Source organism: Rattus norvegicus, chromosome 16 (assembly GCF_036323735.1).
Source record: "Rattus norvegicus strain BN/NHsdMcwi chromosome 16, GRCr8, whole genome shotgun sequence".
Lineage (NCBI taxonomy): Eukaryota > Metazoa > Chordata > Mammalia > Rodentia > Muridae > Rattus > Rattus norvegicus.
The window spans coordinates 73,194,631-73,207,587 of record NC_086034.1 but is presented as its reverse complement, the minus strand read 5'-3'; the positions used below and the strand labels follow the sequence as shown (position 1 = coordinate 73,207,587).

General features: G+C 51.4%; 1 protein-coding gene and 1 non-coding gene across 14 annotated transcripts in view; one reads left to right on the top strand and one right to left on the bottom strand.

The window, feature by feature from the left end:
- Positions 1–12,957, top strand: part of Fgfr1 (Fibroblast growth factor receptor 1) — a 55,225-nt gene extending 42,268 nt beyond the window's left edge. For 8 of the 13 annotated variants that reach the window (XM_063275755.1, XM_063275753.1, XM_063275751.1 and 5 more), the window contains 12 exons: positions 210–400; positions 2,559–2,703; positions 5,029–5,232; positions 6,010–6,154; positions 6,777–6,898; positions 7,225–7,335; positions 7,697–7,887; positions 9,291–9,413; positions 9,652–9,722; positions 10,013–10,150; positions 10,427–10,532; positions 10,639–11,703. In XM_063275755.1, the coding sequence (XP_063131825.1) occupies positions 210–400; positions 2,559–2,703; positions 5,029–5,232; positions 6,010–6,154; positions 6,777–6,898; positions 7,225–7,335; positions 7,697–7,887; positions 9,291–9,413; positions 9,652–9,722; positions 10,013–10,150; positions 10,427–10,532; positions 10,639–10,815 (1,724 nt within the window). In that variant the 3' untranslated portion in view covers positions 10,816–11,703. Of the gene's footprint in view, positions 1–209; positions 401–2,558; positions 2,704–5,028; positions 5,233–6,008; positions 6,155–6,776; positions 6,899–7,224; positions 7,336–7,696; positions 7,888–9,290; positions 9,414–9,651; positions 9,723–10,012; positions 10,151–10,426; positions 10,533–10,638 lie in introns of all 13 variants that reach the window. The other 5 variants (XM_006253327.3, XM_063275754.1, XM_039094851.2 and 2 more) reach the window with 2 other exon arrangements.
- On the bottom strand, positions 1,938–2,064 carry LOC120097583 (small nucleolar RNA SNORA15). The gene has a single exon (XR_005495154.1). It is a non-coding gene; the product is annotated as a small nucleolar RNA SNORA15 (small nucleolar RNA).

The following is a 12,957-nucleotide window of genomic DNA, read 5'->3' as shown; positions in this document are numbered from 1 at the left end:
TTTAGACTTGGTTGTGTCTTGAATTGTGGGTGCAGGTCTGGAAGAAATGGCACCCCTTCTCTCAGATCAGGTTCAAGGGGCTGGAGTTTAGTAGAAGCAATGGGAAGGATACTGCAGAGGTCACTGTAGGCCTTAACCACTGTCAGCATCCCAGCCACGACCAGGTCAGTGAAGAGGCTAACATGTCCACCCTCCCTGCGCCTCCACAGAGCGATCCCCTCACCGGCCCATCCTTCAGGCAGGGCTACCAGCCAACAAGACCGTGGCCCTGGGCAGCAACGTGGAGTTCATGTGCAAGGTGTACAGTGACCCCCAGCCTCACATCCAGTGGCTGAAGCACATCGAGGTGAATGGGAGTAAGATCGGTCCAGACAACTTGCCGTATGTCCAGATCCTGAAGGTAATCTTAGCCTCATTTTTGGCTAGTTTGCTGGGAAGGTGACCAGGTGTTCCCTGGAGCTCAGTGCCTGCGATTTGGGCTCAGCTTTACCCATAAGGCACAGACTCTACTGGCCACAGGCTGGTGACAGCCAAAGATGGGGGTGAGCTGGGAACAGAGGGTGGCTGGGTGACGCGGGCGGCTGGTTCCTAAAGAACTTCGAGAGTGGCCCAGGATCTTGGGTCAGTTACTCAAGGAAGACATTGAAACTCCTGCTTGCTTGTGACGGGAGACCACAGCCTCCAACAGCAAATGTTTCCCAGGGTCTTCCTGCTTGTTTTTCCTAAGTCACAGTCTTTGGGCAAACAAGGTAAACAGCAAGGGCATTGCTTAAACAGTTGGCAAAGTAAATGCCACCTATAAATTCTAGGCCGGTTGAGGAGTAACGGCATTTCCTTCCTTTTTCCTCTTGCTCTCAGACTCATTGTCCGAGGGCTCTGTTAATCCAGGGGGCTAACTGGCAAGGTCCCCAGTGAATCTTGCAGCAGGAGTAACCAGAAGTTAGAGCCCATCCTCCCCTGCCTGGGCTGCCCTAGAGATTTACTGGCTGCTCCCTTTCTCTTTGCCACTGGAGCTGAAAACATTCTGGAAGAAAGGGGGCCAGCTCTCTAACTTGGGGCCTTTTGGGAGCACGTTCTCCAGTTACATGTTCCCAACCAGGTCTTGGAGGAGGGAGTTTAACGTATACTGAATATTTGCTTTGGGACAGTGACCTTTCCTCGGACCCCCTGCCCTCCCCTCCTCTTCTTCCCCCCCTCTCCATTTCCCTTTTTCTCCCTCCCTCCGACCCCCCTTGTTTTACTGTTTTAGCTTTCCGTCTCTGTCCACTCTCATTAGCAGCTTCGTTTTGTCCCCACTCAGAAGAGAAGACTGTAGGTCTCAGTGTCTCCCTCTCCTTGGCTCCTCGGGCTGAAAGCTGCCCGGGAGCACAGTGTGGCCACATCTTGGTGTTTGCCCAACTGACTGGTGTGTCGTTGGTTTGTTCCAGCATTCGGGGATTAATAGCTCGGATGCGGAGGTGCTGACCCTGTTCAATGTGACAGAGGCCCAGAGCGGGGAGTATGTGTGTAAGGTTTCCAATTATATTGGCGAAGCCAACCAGTCTGCGTGGCTCACTGTCACCAGACCTGTGCCAAAAGGTAACGGGGAGATGGACGGGACCCTGTACTGGGTACTTGATTTAAGCTCCACACTGCTGGGGCAGGTTGGGAAGCCAGTTCCAACTCTACCTTTTTTCTCCTACTGTGTTCCTCATGCCCAGAGCCATGGAAAAATCCCTGGCTTCTCGGGAGGCTGGTTTGGTTTGGTACTGTGTTGGTGATCTGTGGTTCCCTCTGTGCCTTAGGTATATGTGTGTTCTCTCCCCCCCACCTCCTGTGTGTGTGTGTGTGTGTGTGTGTGTGTGTGTGTGTCTAAGTGTTTGTGCCTCTCTGTAGACTTGGGAGATATTAGGAATGATGTTTGACTGAACTTTTTTCTTTTCTTTTTTTTTTTTTCTACTTGTACTCACTTTTAATGATATACCATAAAATACAGCATAGCAGCCATCTTAAAGGAAGACTTTACTCTTGCATGGTGTCTGGCTATGTAAATTACTGACTAAAGAACACAGTATTCAGCCATGCTGTTGACTGAAGTTTTCAATAGTGACTAAGAGAAGGGACCAGATATCTGCAGGTTGTGTGTGCATGCGTGTGTGTGTGTGTGTGTGTGTGTGTGTGTGTTGGGTTGGGTGTGGAGACTGCCTTTCTTTCCCTGCCATCTGTACCCACTGACTCTCTCCACCTAAAACCAAACAGCCCCCTACCTGCCAGGCCCCATTTCTCCATGCTGCCCACCGCCCGCATGCTTTGGCTGGGCCAGTGGCTGCCAGCGTCTGGTGAAGGGTCATAACCAAGCCGTCGTCTCCTCAGGTCTGCCGGAGAGCCTCCCTCAGAGCCTCGCTGTTTTCCTCTAACAGGTCTCGCTGGCTGGTGGTTTTTCTGCCCTGTTGCAAAGGAGATGCTGGGGGAGCATTTCTTCCTCTGGTTTTGGTCCCTTCTCTGTCCCCTCCGTTCCTCCGCCTCTCTGAGGTCTCATGTCCTGTGCTTGTCCATTTTGCTTCCGTCGTCTCTTCTAGACTGCTGGAGTTAATACCACCGACAAGGAAATGGAGGTGCTTCATCTACGGAATGTCTCCTTTGAGGATGCGGGGGAGTATACGTGCTTGGCGGGTAACTCTATCGGACTCTCCCATCACTCTGCATGGTTGACCGTTCTGGAAGGTATACACTGCACCGATCCTCTCCGGGTCCTGCCTTTGCCACGGGAGCAGTGCATCCATTACGGGGCTGGGGAGAGGCAGAAAGGGGCGGCTCCCATCTGCTGTGTACCCCTTTCTGCTCAGGCTTTGAGGCACAAGCAGGGGAAGTTCCTGGATTTCCAGGAAGTGACACAGCAGCCTCCCCTTGCACATGTATATCTGCCTCTCTCTCTCCCTGGCCGATGTAATGCATGTGTGAGCTCTGGGTTTACCTCGCATTTGGGCTTTCCAGCACAGGCTCCTTCCGTCCTTGGGTATAGCATCTTCCCTCATCCATTTGGTACAGAGGGTTTGAATGATGGAATCTTCTTTAGCCAATCCCAAGAAGAGCCATGGACCTCTTCTCCACGGATACATGCTCTTGGCCAATAGGAGTTTACAGCTTCCATAGAGTGTTGCTGGACCACACTTCTTCATTCTGCTTTGTACTCTGATTGACTCACTGGGATAGCAAAGTTGAGCTACCTAAGAAAGGCCTGTCTTAGCCATTCGGGATGCCTGGTGGTACCCATTTGACCTCTCTGGACATCCCTCCTGGCCTGCCCCTCTCAAGTGGGAAGATCTATGTCAGTGGATTACCCAGGAAGAAAGGAGCCTGTGGCCTTGCTGGGTGGTGGGCTGGTGACCACAGGACCAGTATGGTTTTGCTTGCATGAGACCTGAGAGCTGCTCTTCTGTGGCGGCTGAGTGCATACCTTCTCCACTCTCCCTTCCACCTCGCTTGCCCAGCAGTGCTCACACACTGCCGCTAGCAGAGAGGCATCCTGTCTTTATCGTCGTCTCTGTCTGTTTAGTCAGTGCTCCCTGTGAGTCCTCATTTCCTGACACTTGATGGGGGGTAAGGGAGAGCGGGGATGATGGACAGACACAAACCGATACCTTCCCTGTCGTCAGTTCTGTTGTTTCCTTGTCGGGCTGGGGGAGGACTCTCAGGGCTGGGAGGACTCCCAGGGTGTCACTTTGACTGGCTGAGGATTTAAAGGGAAGACTGTTGGAGGAGGGCTTATATACCTGCAGGGCAAGGAGGTTCCAGCAGATAGACTCTGTTTCTTGTAGTGAAGAGAAAGAGAGACTGGCTGGCAAGTGGGGTTGAGTATGTGTCTTAGCTGGGATGGCCACTGCGTCGGTGAAACACCATGACCGAAGGAAAGAGTTTATTTATTTCCCTTACTCTTCCATATCACCCAGTTCATCATCAAGGGCAGTCAGGGGCAGAAACAGAAACAGGGCAAGAACCCAGAGGCAGGAGGTCTAGTGCAGAGGCCAGGAAGGGGTGCTTGCTCAGCCTGCTTTCTTATAGCGCCCAGGAGCATCTGGATGGCACTGCCCACAATGGGCTGGGCTCTCCCCTATCAATTACTAATTAAGAAAATGCCCTACAGGCTTGCCTATAGCCCCCCCCTTTAAGATTTATTTATTTAATGTATATGAGTACATTGTAGCTGTCTTCAGACACACCAGAAGAGAGCATCAGATCCCATTACAGATGGTTGTGAGCTACCATGTGGTTGCTGGGAATTGAACTCAGGACCTCTGGAAGAGCAGTCAGTGCTCTTAACTGCTGGACCATCTCTCCAGCTCCCTATAGCCCATTCTTATGGAAGTGTTTTCTCCAGTGAGGTTTCCTCCTCTCCGATGACTTCAGCATGTGTCACGTTGGCATAAAACTAGCTAGCCCGGTATGAATTCTAAATAGAGAACATAGGAAAGTGATTGCCGCGCCCCATCCCATTTCCTTACATTTTAAGAATCGGGGGGGGGGGGCATGAATAGATTTCTTAACTGTCAAATACATGGTTTTCCATGTAGAGACATATTTAGCCATTCATTTACTTTGCCTATGTTTTGCTATTTACTGATCTGCTCTAACAGGTGACGGGTGTTTGGTAAGACACAGGATGAGCATTCATTAGGGTCCCACTCTGTCAGGTGTCTTGAGGCTATCTGGTCTTTTGGGCACAACAGTCTGTTTCTATATAATATGTGTGAACAGCATTGGGCTTCTGCAGGGTCTGAGGTGCCCATCCAACCCAGTGGTCAGCTAAGTAAGTTGGCACTGGAGTTAATGAGTGCTGGGCTTGCTTGCCAGGACAGTCTAGGTTGCATTTACCCTCGATGGGGTGTGAGTTTAAGGATGTTTAAGGATACCTCGGAGGTCCCAAGGTACCTGGTCCTTTGATGGCAGGATCCCAGGGGAAAGGGGCAGGTGCTGGGTTTCTCATGGGGCACACCTCTTGTGAGCAAAGCCCCGCCATGACCTGCTGACACCCTGTCCACACTGACCCAGCCCTGGAAGAGAGACCAGCCGTGATGACCTCACCTCTGTACCTGGAAATCATTATCTACTGCACCGGGGCCTTCCTGATCTCCTGTATGGTGGGCTCCGTCATCATCTACAAGATGAAGAGCGGCACCAAGAAGAGCGACTTCCATAGCCAGATGGCTGTGCATAAGCTGGCTAAGAGCATCCCTCTGCGCAGACAGGTAACAGAAAGTAGATGGGGGATTTGCAGGTTCAGCACTTTCTCACCCCCTCTTCCTGGGCCTCTGGGGTCTGCTCCCCTTCCTACCCTCTTGGGTTTTCCTCATCTCCCGCTCTGGACTTGGCTCCAATTTCTGGACACATTGGAACATTGTAAACTAATTCCGTCACCCGAGACACGGTGGGAGGAAATGAATGGGTTAGAAGGCGCAGACGCGTGAAAGATCAATCATTCCTCAGAACACCGCTGACCCAGAAAGGTGCCTGTAAGGATTAGGAATCCATAAATCTAAGGCAGAGAGTTTTTGCAAAGAGTTAGGGACAAGAGAAGAGCAGTTATATCATGAAACACTAAGCTTGAAGAGGTATATTTGGTATGCTCATTGGTTAGGTAAGCAAAATGGAGCCCAGAAAGACTTTGTTTGTCTTTTGGTTTTTCAGGACAAGGTTTCTCAGTGTAGCTGTCCTGGAACTGACTTTGTAGACCAGGCTGGCCTTGAATTTAGAGATCGCCTGCCTCAGCCTCCCAAGTGCTGGGATTAAAGGTGTGCGCCACCACCGCCTGGTTCTGGAAAGACTTTTTGATGGTGGAAACTGCTTAGTCAGAGCTTCTGTTATGGTTTTGGTTTGTTTATTTGTTTGTCTTCACCACATCCTTAGGAATAGAAGTAAATCTGAGCTATTTATGGTTTAAAAAAAAAAAAAAAGTGGGGATTTGGAAGGGAGGGGCTGGCTACGGATTCACCCTCTCCTTGCTAGAAGGGTGACCCCACTCTTTCTTACAGGTGTCAGCTGACTCCAGCGCATCCATGAACTCCGGGGTTCTCCTGGTTCGGCCTTCGCGACTGTCCTCCAGCGGAACCCCCATGCTAGCTGGCGTCTCTGAATATGAGCTCCCTGAAGATCCCCGCTGGGAGCTGCCCCGGGACAGGTAATGCTGCTGTAGTTTTCCACCGCGGATGCCCGCGCTTTTGCTCTAGCTGTAGGAATTGTGTGTGCCAGGGCCTTCTAGGCACTGAAAGAACATGATGCCTCTCTAGAAATAGCCCCACTACTTCCTGCTCTTGGTTGAGTGACATACCAAGAGGAATGCTTGATCTGGGGGCTGGAGAGGTGGCTCAGCAGGTTCAGAGCACTGATTGCTCTTCCAGAGAGGTCCTGAGTTCAATTCCCAGCAACCACATGGCGGCTTACAACTGATGCCCTCCTCTGGTGCGTCTGAAGACAGCTACGGTGTACTCATATACATAAAATAATTATTTAAAAAAAGGCTTGATCTTCTTGGTTGATGGTGTCACACACCTTTGATCCCAGAGCTCGGGAGGCAGAGGCACGCAGGTCTACCCCACATTCAGGAGGAGAGGCAGAGGTAGAGAGATCTGAGTTCAAAGCCAGCCTAATCTACAGAGCGAGTTCCAGGCCAGCCAGGGCTACCCAGAGAAACCCTGTCTTGAAAAATGGAGGTGTGGGGGGTGTTGACGTTTACCAGCCCTGACTGACACTGCCCGTTGGTCCAGTCCTAACTGTCACTCACTGCTTGTCTCCCACTCAAGACTGGTCTTAGGAAAACCGCTTGGCGAGGGCTGCTTCGGGCAGGTGGTGTTGGCCGAAGCCATCGGTCTGGATAAGGACAAACCCAACCGCGTGACCAAAGTGGCCGTGAAGATGTTGAAGTGTGAGTGGAGCTCCTGTGTCCTGTGGTCTTTTTCCTTTTGAAGGCATCCTATGATGCAGTCTCCGCTCACACCTGCTACAATCTCACCTTGATTCCTAATGTTGTCCAGGGGCTCACATGCTCTTAAATCCCATAACTGGCTGGTTTTTCTTGTGGTGGCTCTAGCCGCCTTCTGTAGCACCACAGGGTAGTGGTGGCTCCTGGTGGGAAGCAGGGGGAAGGAAGGGAGTCCTGGAGAAAAGGGGGCTCCTCCAGGATCTGTTTCCCCGGGCCCTCAGATGTCCTTTCCACCTCCCTCACCCCCCCCCTCTGGTTTGCATGTGAAGCTGATGCGACAGAGAAGGACCTGTCGGACCTGATCTCGGAGATGGAGATGATGAAAATGATCGGGAAGCACAAGAATATCATCAACCTGCTGGGGGCGTGCACACAGGATGGTAGGTGGCTCCTAGGGCAGGGAGGGGGTTTAATGTGTTATTCAGGAGCTGAGCCAGCCTGATTAGCATTCATTTAAGATTCCTTACCAACACGGAGAGGAACTATGTCATTAGCCTCTGCATTAGGGTGCCTACCCTCAGCTTTGCCTGGGAGCGTTCTGGACTATATGGTAAAAATTCTTGTTCTGGCTTTCTTTCGGGCAGAATGGCTTTACCTGTTCCCTCTGGAGGAGGCAGGAAAGAGTTTACACTGGGCATGGGAGACGGTGGGCTGTGATGTCAGGGGGAGGGGCTTCCATTACATGGCGCTCCCCTTGTTGACCTATGTCCTGACCTGTGGTCCCTACGTCTTTGCTCTCAGGTCCTCTCTATGTCATTGTGGAGTATGCCTCCAAAGGCAATCTTCGGGAGTATCTGCAGGCCCGGAGGCCTCCTGGGCTGGAGTATTGCTACAACCCCAGCCACAACCCTGAGGAACAGCTGTCTTCCAAAGATCTGGTGTCCTGTGCCTATCAGGTGGCCCGGGGCATGGAGTATCTTGCCTCGAAGAAGGTGTGGAGACTGAATACACCCCTCCCCACAAAAGGCAGGGTGGGACTGGACCCGGCTAGCTCTCCATGCTGGCCTTGAGCTCACGATCCTTCTCCCTCTGTCTCTCTGGTGCCGGGATGCTGACACAGCACTGCCCTACCTGTCTCCAGCTTATGACTGTTAATCCTTTAGAGCTGTGGTGGCATGGAGCCTGTCCCCTCGTGCTGTAGGCTCTGAGAGTTGGGAGAGCCTCTGTACCCTTGGGATCAGAGCGGATTAGGAGTCTGTGTAACCACTTTCTGCATAGACTCAGCCATTTTTAATTCGTGTTTTTCTTTTTGAAATTAAGGTCCCACTAGTTTTTGTAACAGAGGCCAGCCTCACATTCATTGTGTAGCATAGACTGGCCTGAAATGTGTAAAATGTATCCTGCCTCGGTCTCTCTCAAGGGCTGGGATTACGGAGCATGTGTCATAGAACCCAGCCTTATATCTATCTCCTTATCTCTCTCTCTCTCTCTTTCTTTGTGTGTGTCTCTCTCTGTCTCCCTCTCTCCCTCCTTTTCTCTTTCTTTCAAGATTCATTTATTTGCTGGGCAGTGGTGGCCCAAGTCTTTAATCCAAGCACTTAGGAGGCAGAGTCCAATCTCTGAGTTTGAGGATAGCCTGATAGCCTGGCCTACATAGCAAATTCTAGGACAGTTAAGACTAACAAAGAAACCCTGTCTCAAAACACTGGAAAGAAATTTTTTTTTTGTTTTGTTTTATATATATATTTGCGAGTATGCCTGAATGACAAAAGAGGCCTCAGGTCCCAATCCGGGTGGTTATAAGCGACCATGTGATTGCTGGGAATTGACCTCAGGGCCTCGGGAAGAGCAGTCCGCCGTGCTCTTCTTCTCTCCCGCCCCTGTATTTCATCAGATACAGAATAAGAATACTTGTTTCAATATAGTAGAAGTAAAATTAACCCGGCATGGTTCCAGTGCTCATGGTGTCTTTGCTTGAGCTCCGTATGCAGAGCAGACATGCCTTGCCAGGGAGGAGGGTACTCAGCACACACACCTCCACAGACTTAGCATAGCACTCAGCTAGCACCTAGCATAGGCCCAGGTGGTCTGTTTTAGAGTTACGAATCTAAAAGCTAGAGGTTAGGATCTAGAACAAAGGCATAAAGGAGGGCTTGCTACAGTCCTGGAGAAGGCTATAGTCGAAGGTGTCTGGAATTAAAGAATGTTTGTGAGGGGTCGTCTGGAGGGTATGGGAAGATCTAGAGGATATTGGGGGGGTGGGGTGGGCAGAAGGAAGACCCGTGAGATAACGCAGTCCTGCTGCCCACTACATAGGCAGTGCTGGAGTAGAGGGGACTGAATGGCTGCTCGGCAGTGCAGGGCTGTCATCTCCTCTGGTCCTTTCCCTCCTCAGTGTATACACCGAGACCTGGCTGCTAGGAATGTCCTGGTGACAGAGGATAATGTCATGAAGATCGCAGACTTTGGCCTAGCTCGAGACATTCACCATATCGACTACTATAAGAAAACCACCAATGTAAGTTTCCTGCTCGGCACGGCCCCGGGGCTCCCTGCCACTAGACTTTTGCCCACTTCGATGTTTCCTGTTGCTCTCGTGTGGGGGTTGAGTGGTCCAAGAAAAAAGGGCTTGTAGGAGGGCTGCAGATGTGTGTCCCGTACCCTGGCTCCCACCTACTTGTGTCCTCACTGCCTCAGCCATCATCTTCAGTTCGCCCCATGAGTCATCCCGCTAACACAGACGCTGCTGCTTGCAGGGCCGGCTGCCTGTGAAGTGGATGGCACCTGAGGCATTGTTTGACCGGATCTACACCCACCAGAGTGATGTGTGAGTTAGAAATACACAATTACCTGGGATATGCCGGAGAAAGAATTCTAATGGCCCTGCATGGCTAGACTAATGGGAATCTTATTCCATCAATGGGGGGAAGGGGAGAGGTGGGGACATTGTCTTGTCCTGTGAACTGTCTCTTGGTGCCCTCTTGTCTCCTGTGCCCTGACCCCTGACCCCTGGGTCTTGTTGGGGCAGGAAAGAGTCAAGATGTACACCTACCACTCTAGCTTCTCACGAGGACTTGGGAAAGAATTAAGTCACAGTGAAACTGTGCTCTCCTGTAGGTGGTCTTTTGGGGTGCTCTTATGGGAGATCTTCACTCTGGGTGGCTCCCCATACCCCGGTGTGCCTGTGGAAGAACTTTTCAAGCTGCTGAAGGAGGGTCATCGAATGGACAAGCCCAGTAACTGTACCAATGAGCTGTAAGCATGAGTTGGGGGAAGCCGGGGAAAGTTAGTAGTCGATGCTGTTTGAGCCCACCATTTAGCAAGCTGGGTTGGATGTTGGGATGGTGGGTGGGGTTCCTCGGGTGACGATGGCTCATGGGAGGGAAGTTCCTGAGGTCCAGGCTAGGAAGAAAGCAGGAGCATGGTGGGCAGGGGGTGAAGCTCTGTTTGGAGGACATGGTGTCCATCCCTCCCTGAGCCCTCCAGCCCAACTCTGCCCTTGTCCTCTCTGACCTCACCGTCCCGCTTCAGGTACATGATGATGCGGGACTGCTGGCACGCAGTGCCCTCTCAGAGACCTACTTTCAAGCAGTTGGTGGAAGACCTGGACCGCATTGTGGCCTTGACCTCCAACCAGGTAGAGCTGCCCCGGGCTGGAACTTGGGCTGTCGTCACATAGGCACCTGAGAGGACCCTGTCATGGGAAGGTTTGTGTACCACCCACCAATCTTCTTCTGTCACAGGAGTATCTGGACCTGTCCATGCCACTGGACCAGTACTCGCCAAGCTTTCCGGACACACGGAGCTCTACCTGCTCTTCAGGGGAGGACTCTGTCTTCTCTCATGAGCCATTACCTGAGGAGCCCTGTCTGCCCCGACACCCCACCCAGCTTGCAAATGGTGGACTCAAACGGCGCTGATGACCAGCCGTCCCCAGCCTTCCCCCATTCCATCATCACCCGTGCCCCTCACCTGCAACTCCCCGTTGGACACACTGTCTTTCTCCTTCTCCTTTGTGGCTGGCAAGAGCCAGTGCCTGACTGAGGCCTTCCTGTGTGGCCTACCCTTCCATCACCCCCAAGACCCCTCTCTTCCTCTTCTTAGCCTGCTGTGTGAGAGAGGAGCCAAGAGGCAGGTACTTGCTGGTGGCCACTTCCTCCTTCCCAAGTGTTGGACCAAGACCCACCCTGCTGCCTGGCAACTGCTGGGAGGTCTCCAGAGTGGAAGCAAGTGGCATAGGCGTGCAAGCAAGAGCTTCCTGGGTGTTCTTGTTGACCCATCAGCCCTTTGTGTTCTGGTGGCAGGGGCCTTGGGGCTCCTGAAGCAGTGAGGTTTCTGTTTAGGCCTTAACCGAAGGTGGGGCAACCTCTGCTCCAGATGGACGGTACCAGTAGCTTCTTAATTCCAATACTAATTTGCTTTGCTGACCAAATACCTGGTACCAGAAGACAGTGAGTCAGAGGTCGGGAGCAGGGATGTGCCCTTGGGCTGAGCCCTAGACTTGGGGGCTCTGTACATAGCTATGAAGAAAACACAAAGTGTATAAATCTGAGTATATATTTACATGTCTTTCTAAAAGGGTCGTGACTAGAGATTTACCCGTCGGGTGAGATGCTCCTGGTGGCTGGACCTGAGGCATCAGTAGCTATATATTAAAAACAAACAAACAAACAAAAAAAAAAGGAAAATGTTTTTTAAAAGGTCATATATTTTTTGCTACTTTTGCTGTTTTATTTTTTTAAATTATGTTTTAAACCTATTTTCAGTTTAGGTTTCCCTCAATAAAAATTGCTGCTGCTTCATTTTTATCCTGGGCGTGTGGAAAGGGAGGAGATGTCCACTGCAAAGGAGGGAGACAGGGACTCAAGGGCCATGAGCTGCCCCCCACCCCCTCAGCCCCCCACCCCCCCAGGCCCATGACCTCTGTCTCCTAGATTGTGCACCAAGACCTCCCAGACAATCCTTCTGGCTCTGAAACTTTGGGAAAGAAGATTGACATCCTGAGGGCATAGAGCCAAGCCCATCCACTTGGTTGTTTCCTCAGAGGAGAGGGTGAGGGGGGGTGAGACTAGCTAGAGGGTAGAACTGGACAGAAACTCAAACCCTGGACCCTGTGTGGGTGAATGTACGCATCTCTGAGAGAAAGTTTGTCACCCGAAGCTAGCGGTGCATTCAGATGTCTTGTCTGTCTCCCCCAACCTTCTCCTCAATTTCCTCTCCTGTAAATAACCTCCCCGGGCCTCTCCCGGTCTCTGGGAAGGCCCTGTTGGGTCTGTTCCTGACCTTGGCTTCCTATAGTTTTTCCTTTACAAACTCCACCCATCCCTGAGGAAAGGGAAAACAATCTCTTTGGGTCAGCTTCTGCCACCTGCTGGTTGTTCGTGGTACCTTAGTCCACCCAGCGCCATGCTAGCCTCGGTTTGTTTGCTTGTTTTCCTTGTGTCTCTGCTGAATACAGAACGGTTCAATCTGATTTCATCTGTAGGGGTTAGGGCCGCTTCTTTAAATACAGCTTTGATGGCTGCGGTTTGGGTCATCGTCATGAGAGTTCTTTCTTATCATTGTTTCCCTCTGTGCCCGTGTAACTGTCAAAATATCGCAAGTGGCTTTTTGTGCCAAAAGAAGGCATCCTTTGCCAGAGAGGGCCAGGAAATGAAATTTAGCACATAACTCGTTTTCTTGGAGACCGTATCGTCGTGTTTTCCTTTTTTCTTGTTTAAAATGGTGAGCGCCATTTCTGCCTCGGGTCTTCTTGATTCACGGTTGTGTGAACGGAAGGAGAACATAGAGGGGCTTTGTGTGACTCAAGAAGAGGAACCAGGAACTCAAGGAACTGAAGTCCCTTCTGTCACTATTCAAATTGCCCACGGATATCCCCAGGGACAGGGGTGGCTATCGAATAAGAGACAGTGAGATTGACACGAAGGAAAATGAAATGGCTATTTCACTTCGAGGGCCAGATTGGGTCTCCTGGGGAAGGGTACCCAGCTCACAGAATGAAGATGTGCCGTCAGAGCACAGCGTCCGTCTGGTTTCCTGAGGGATAAAATATGGCCAAGGCA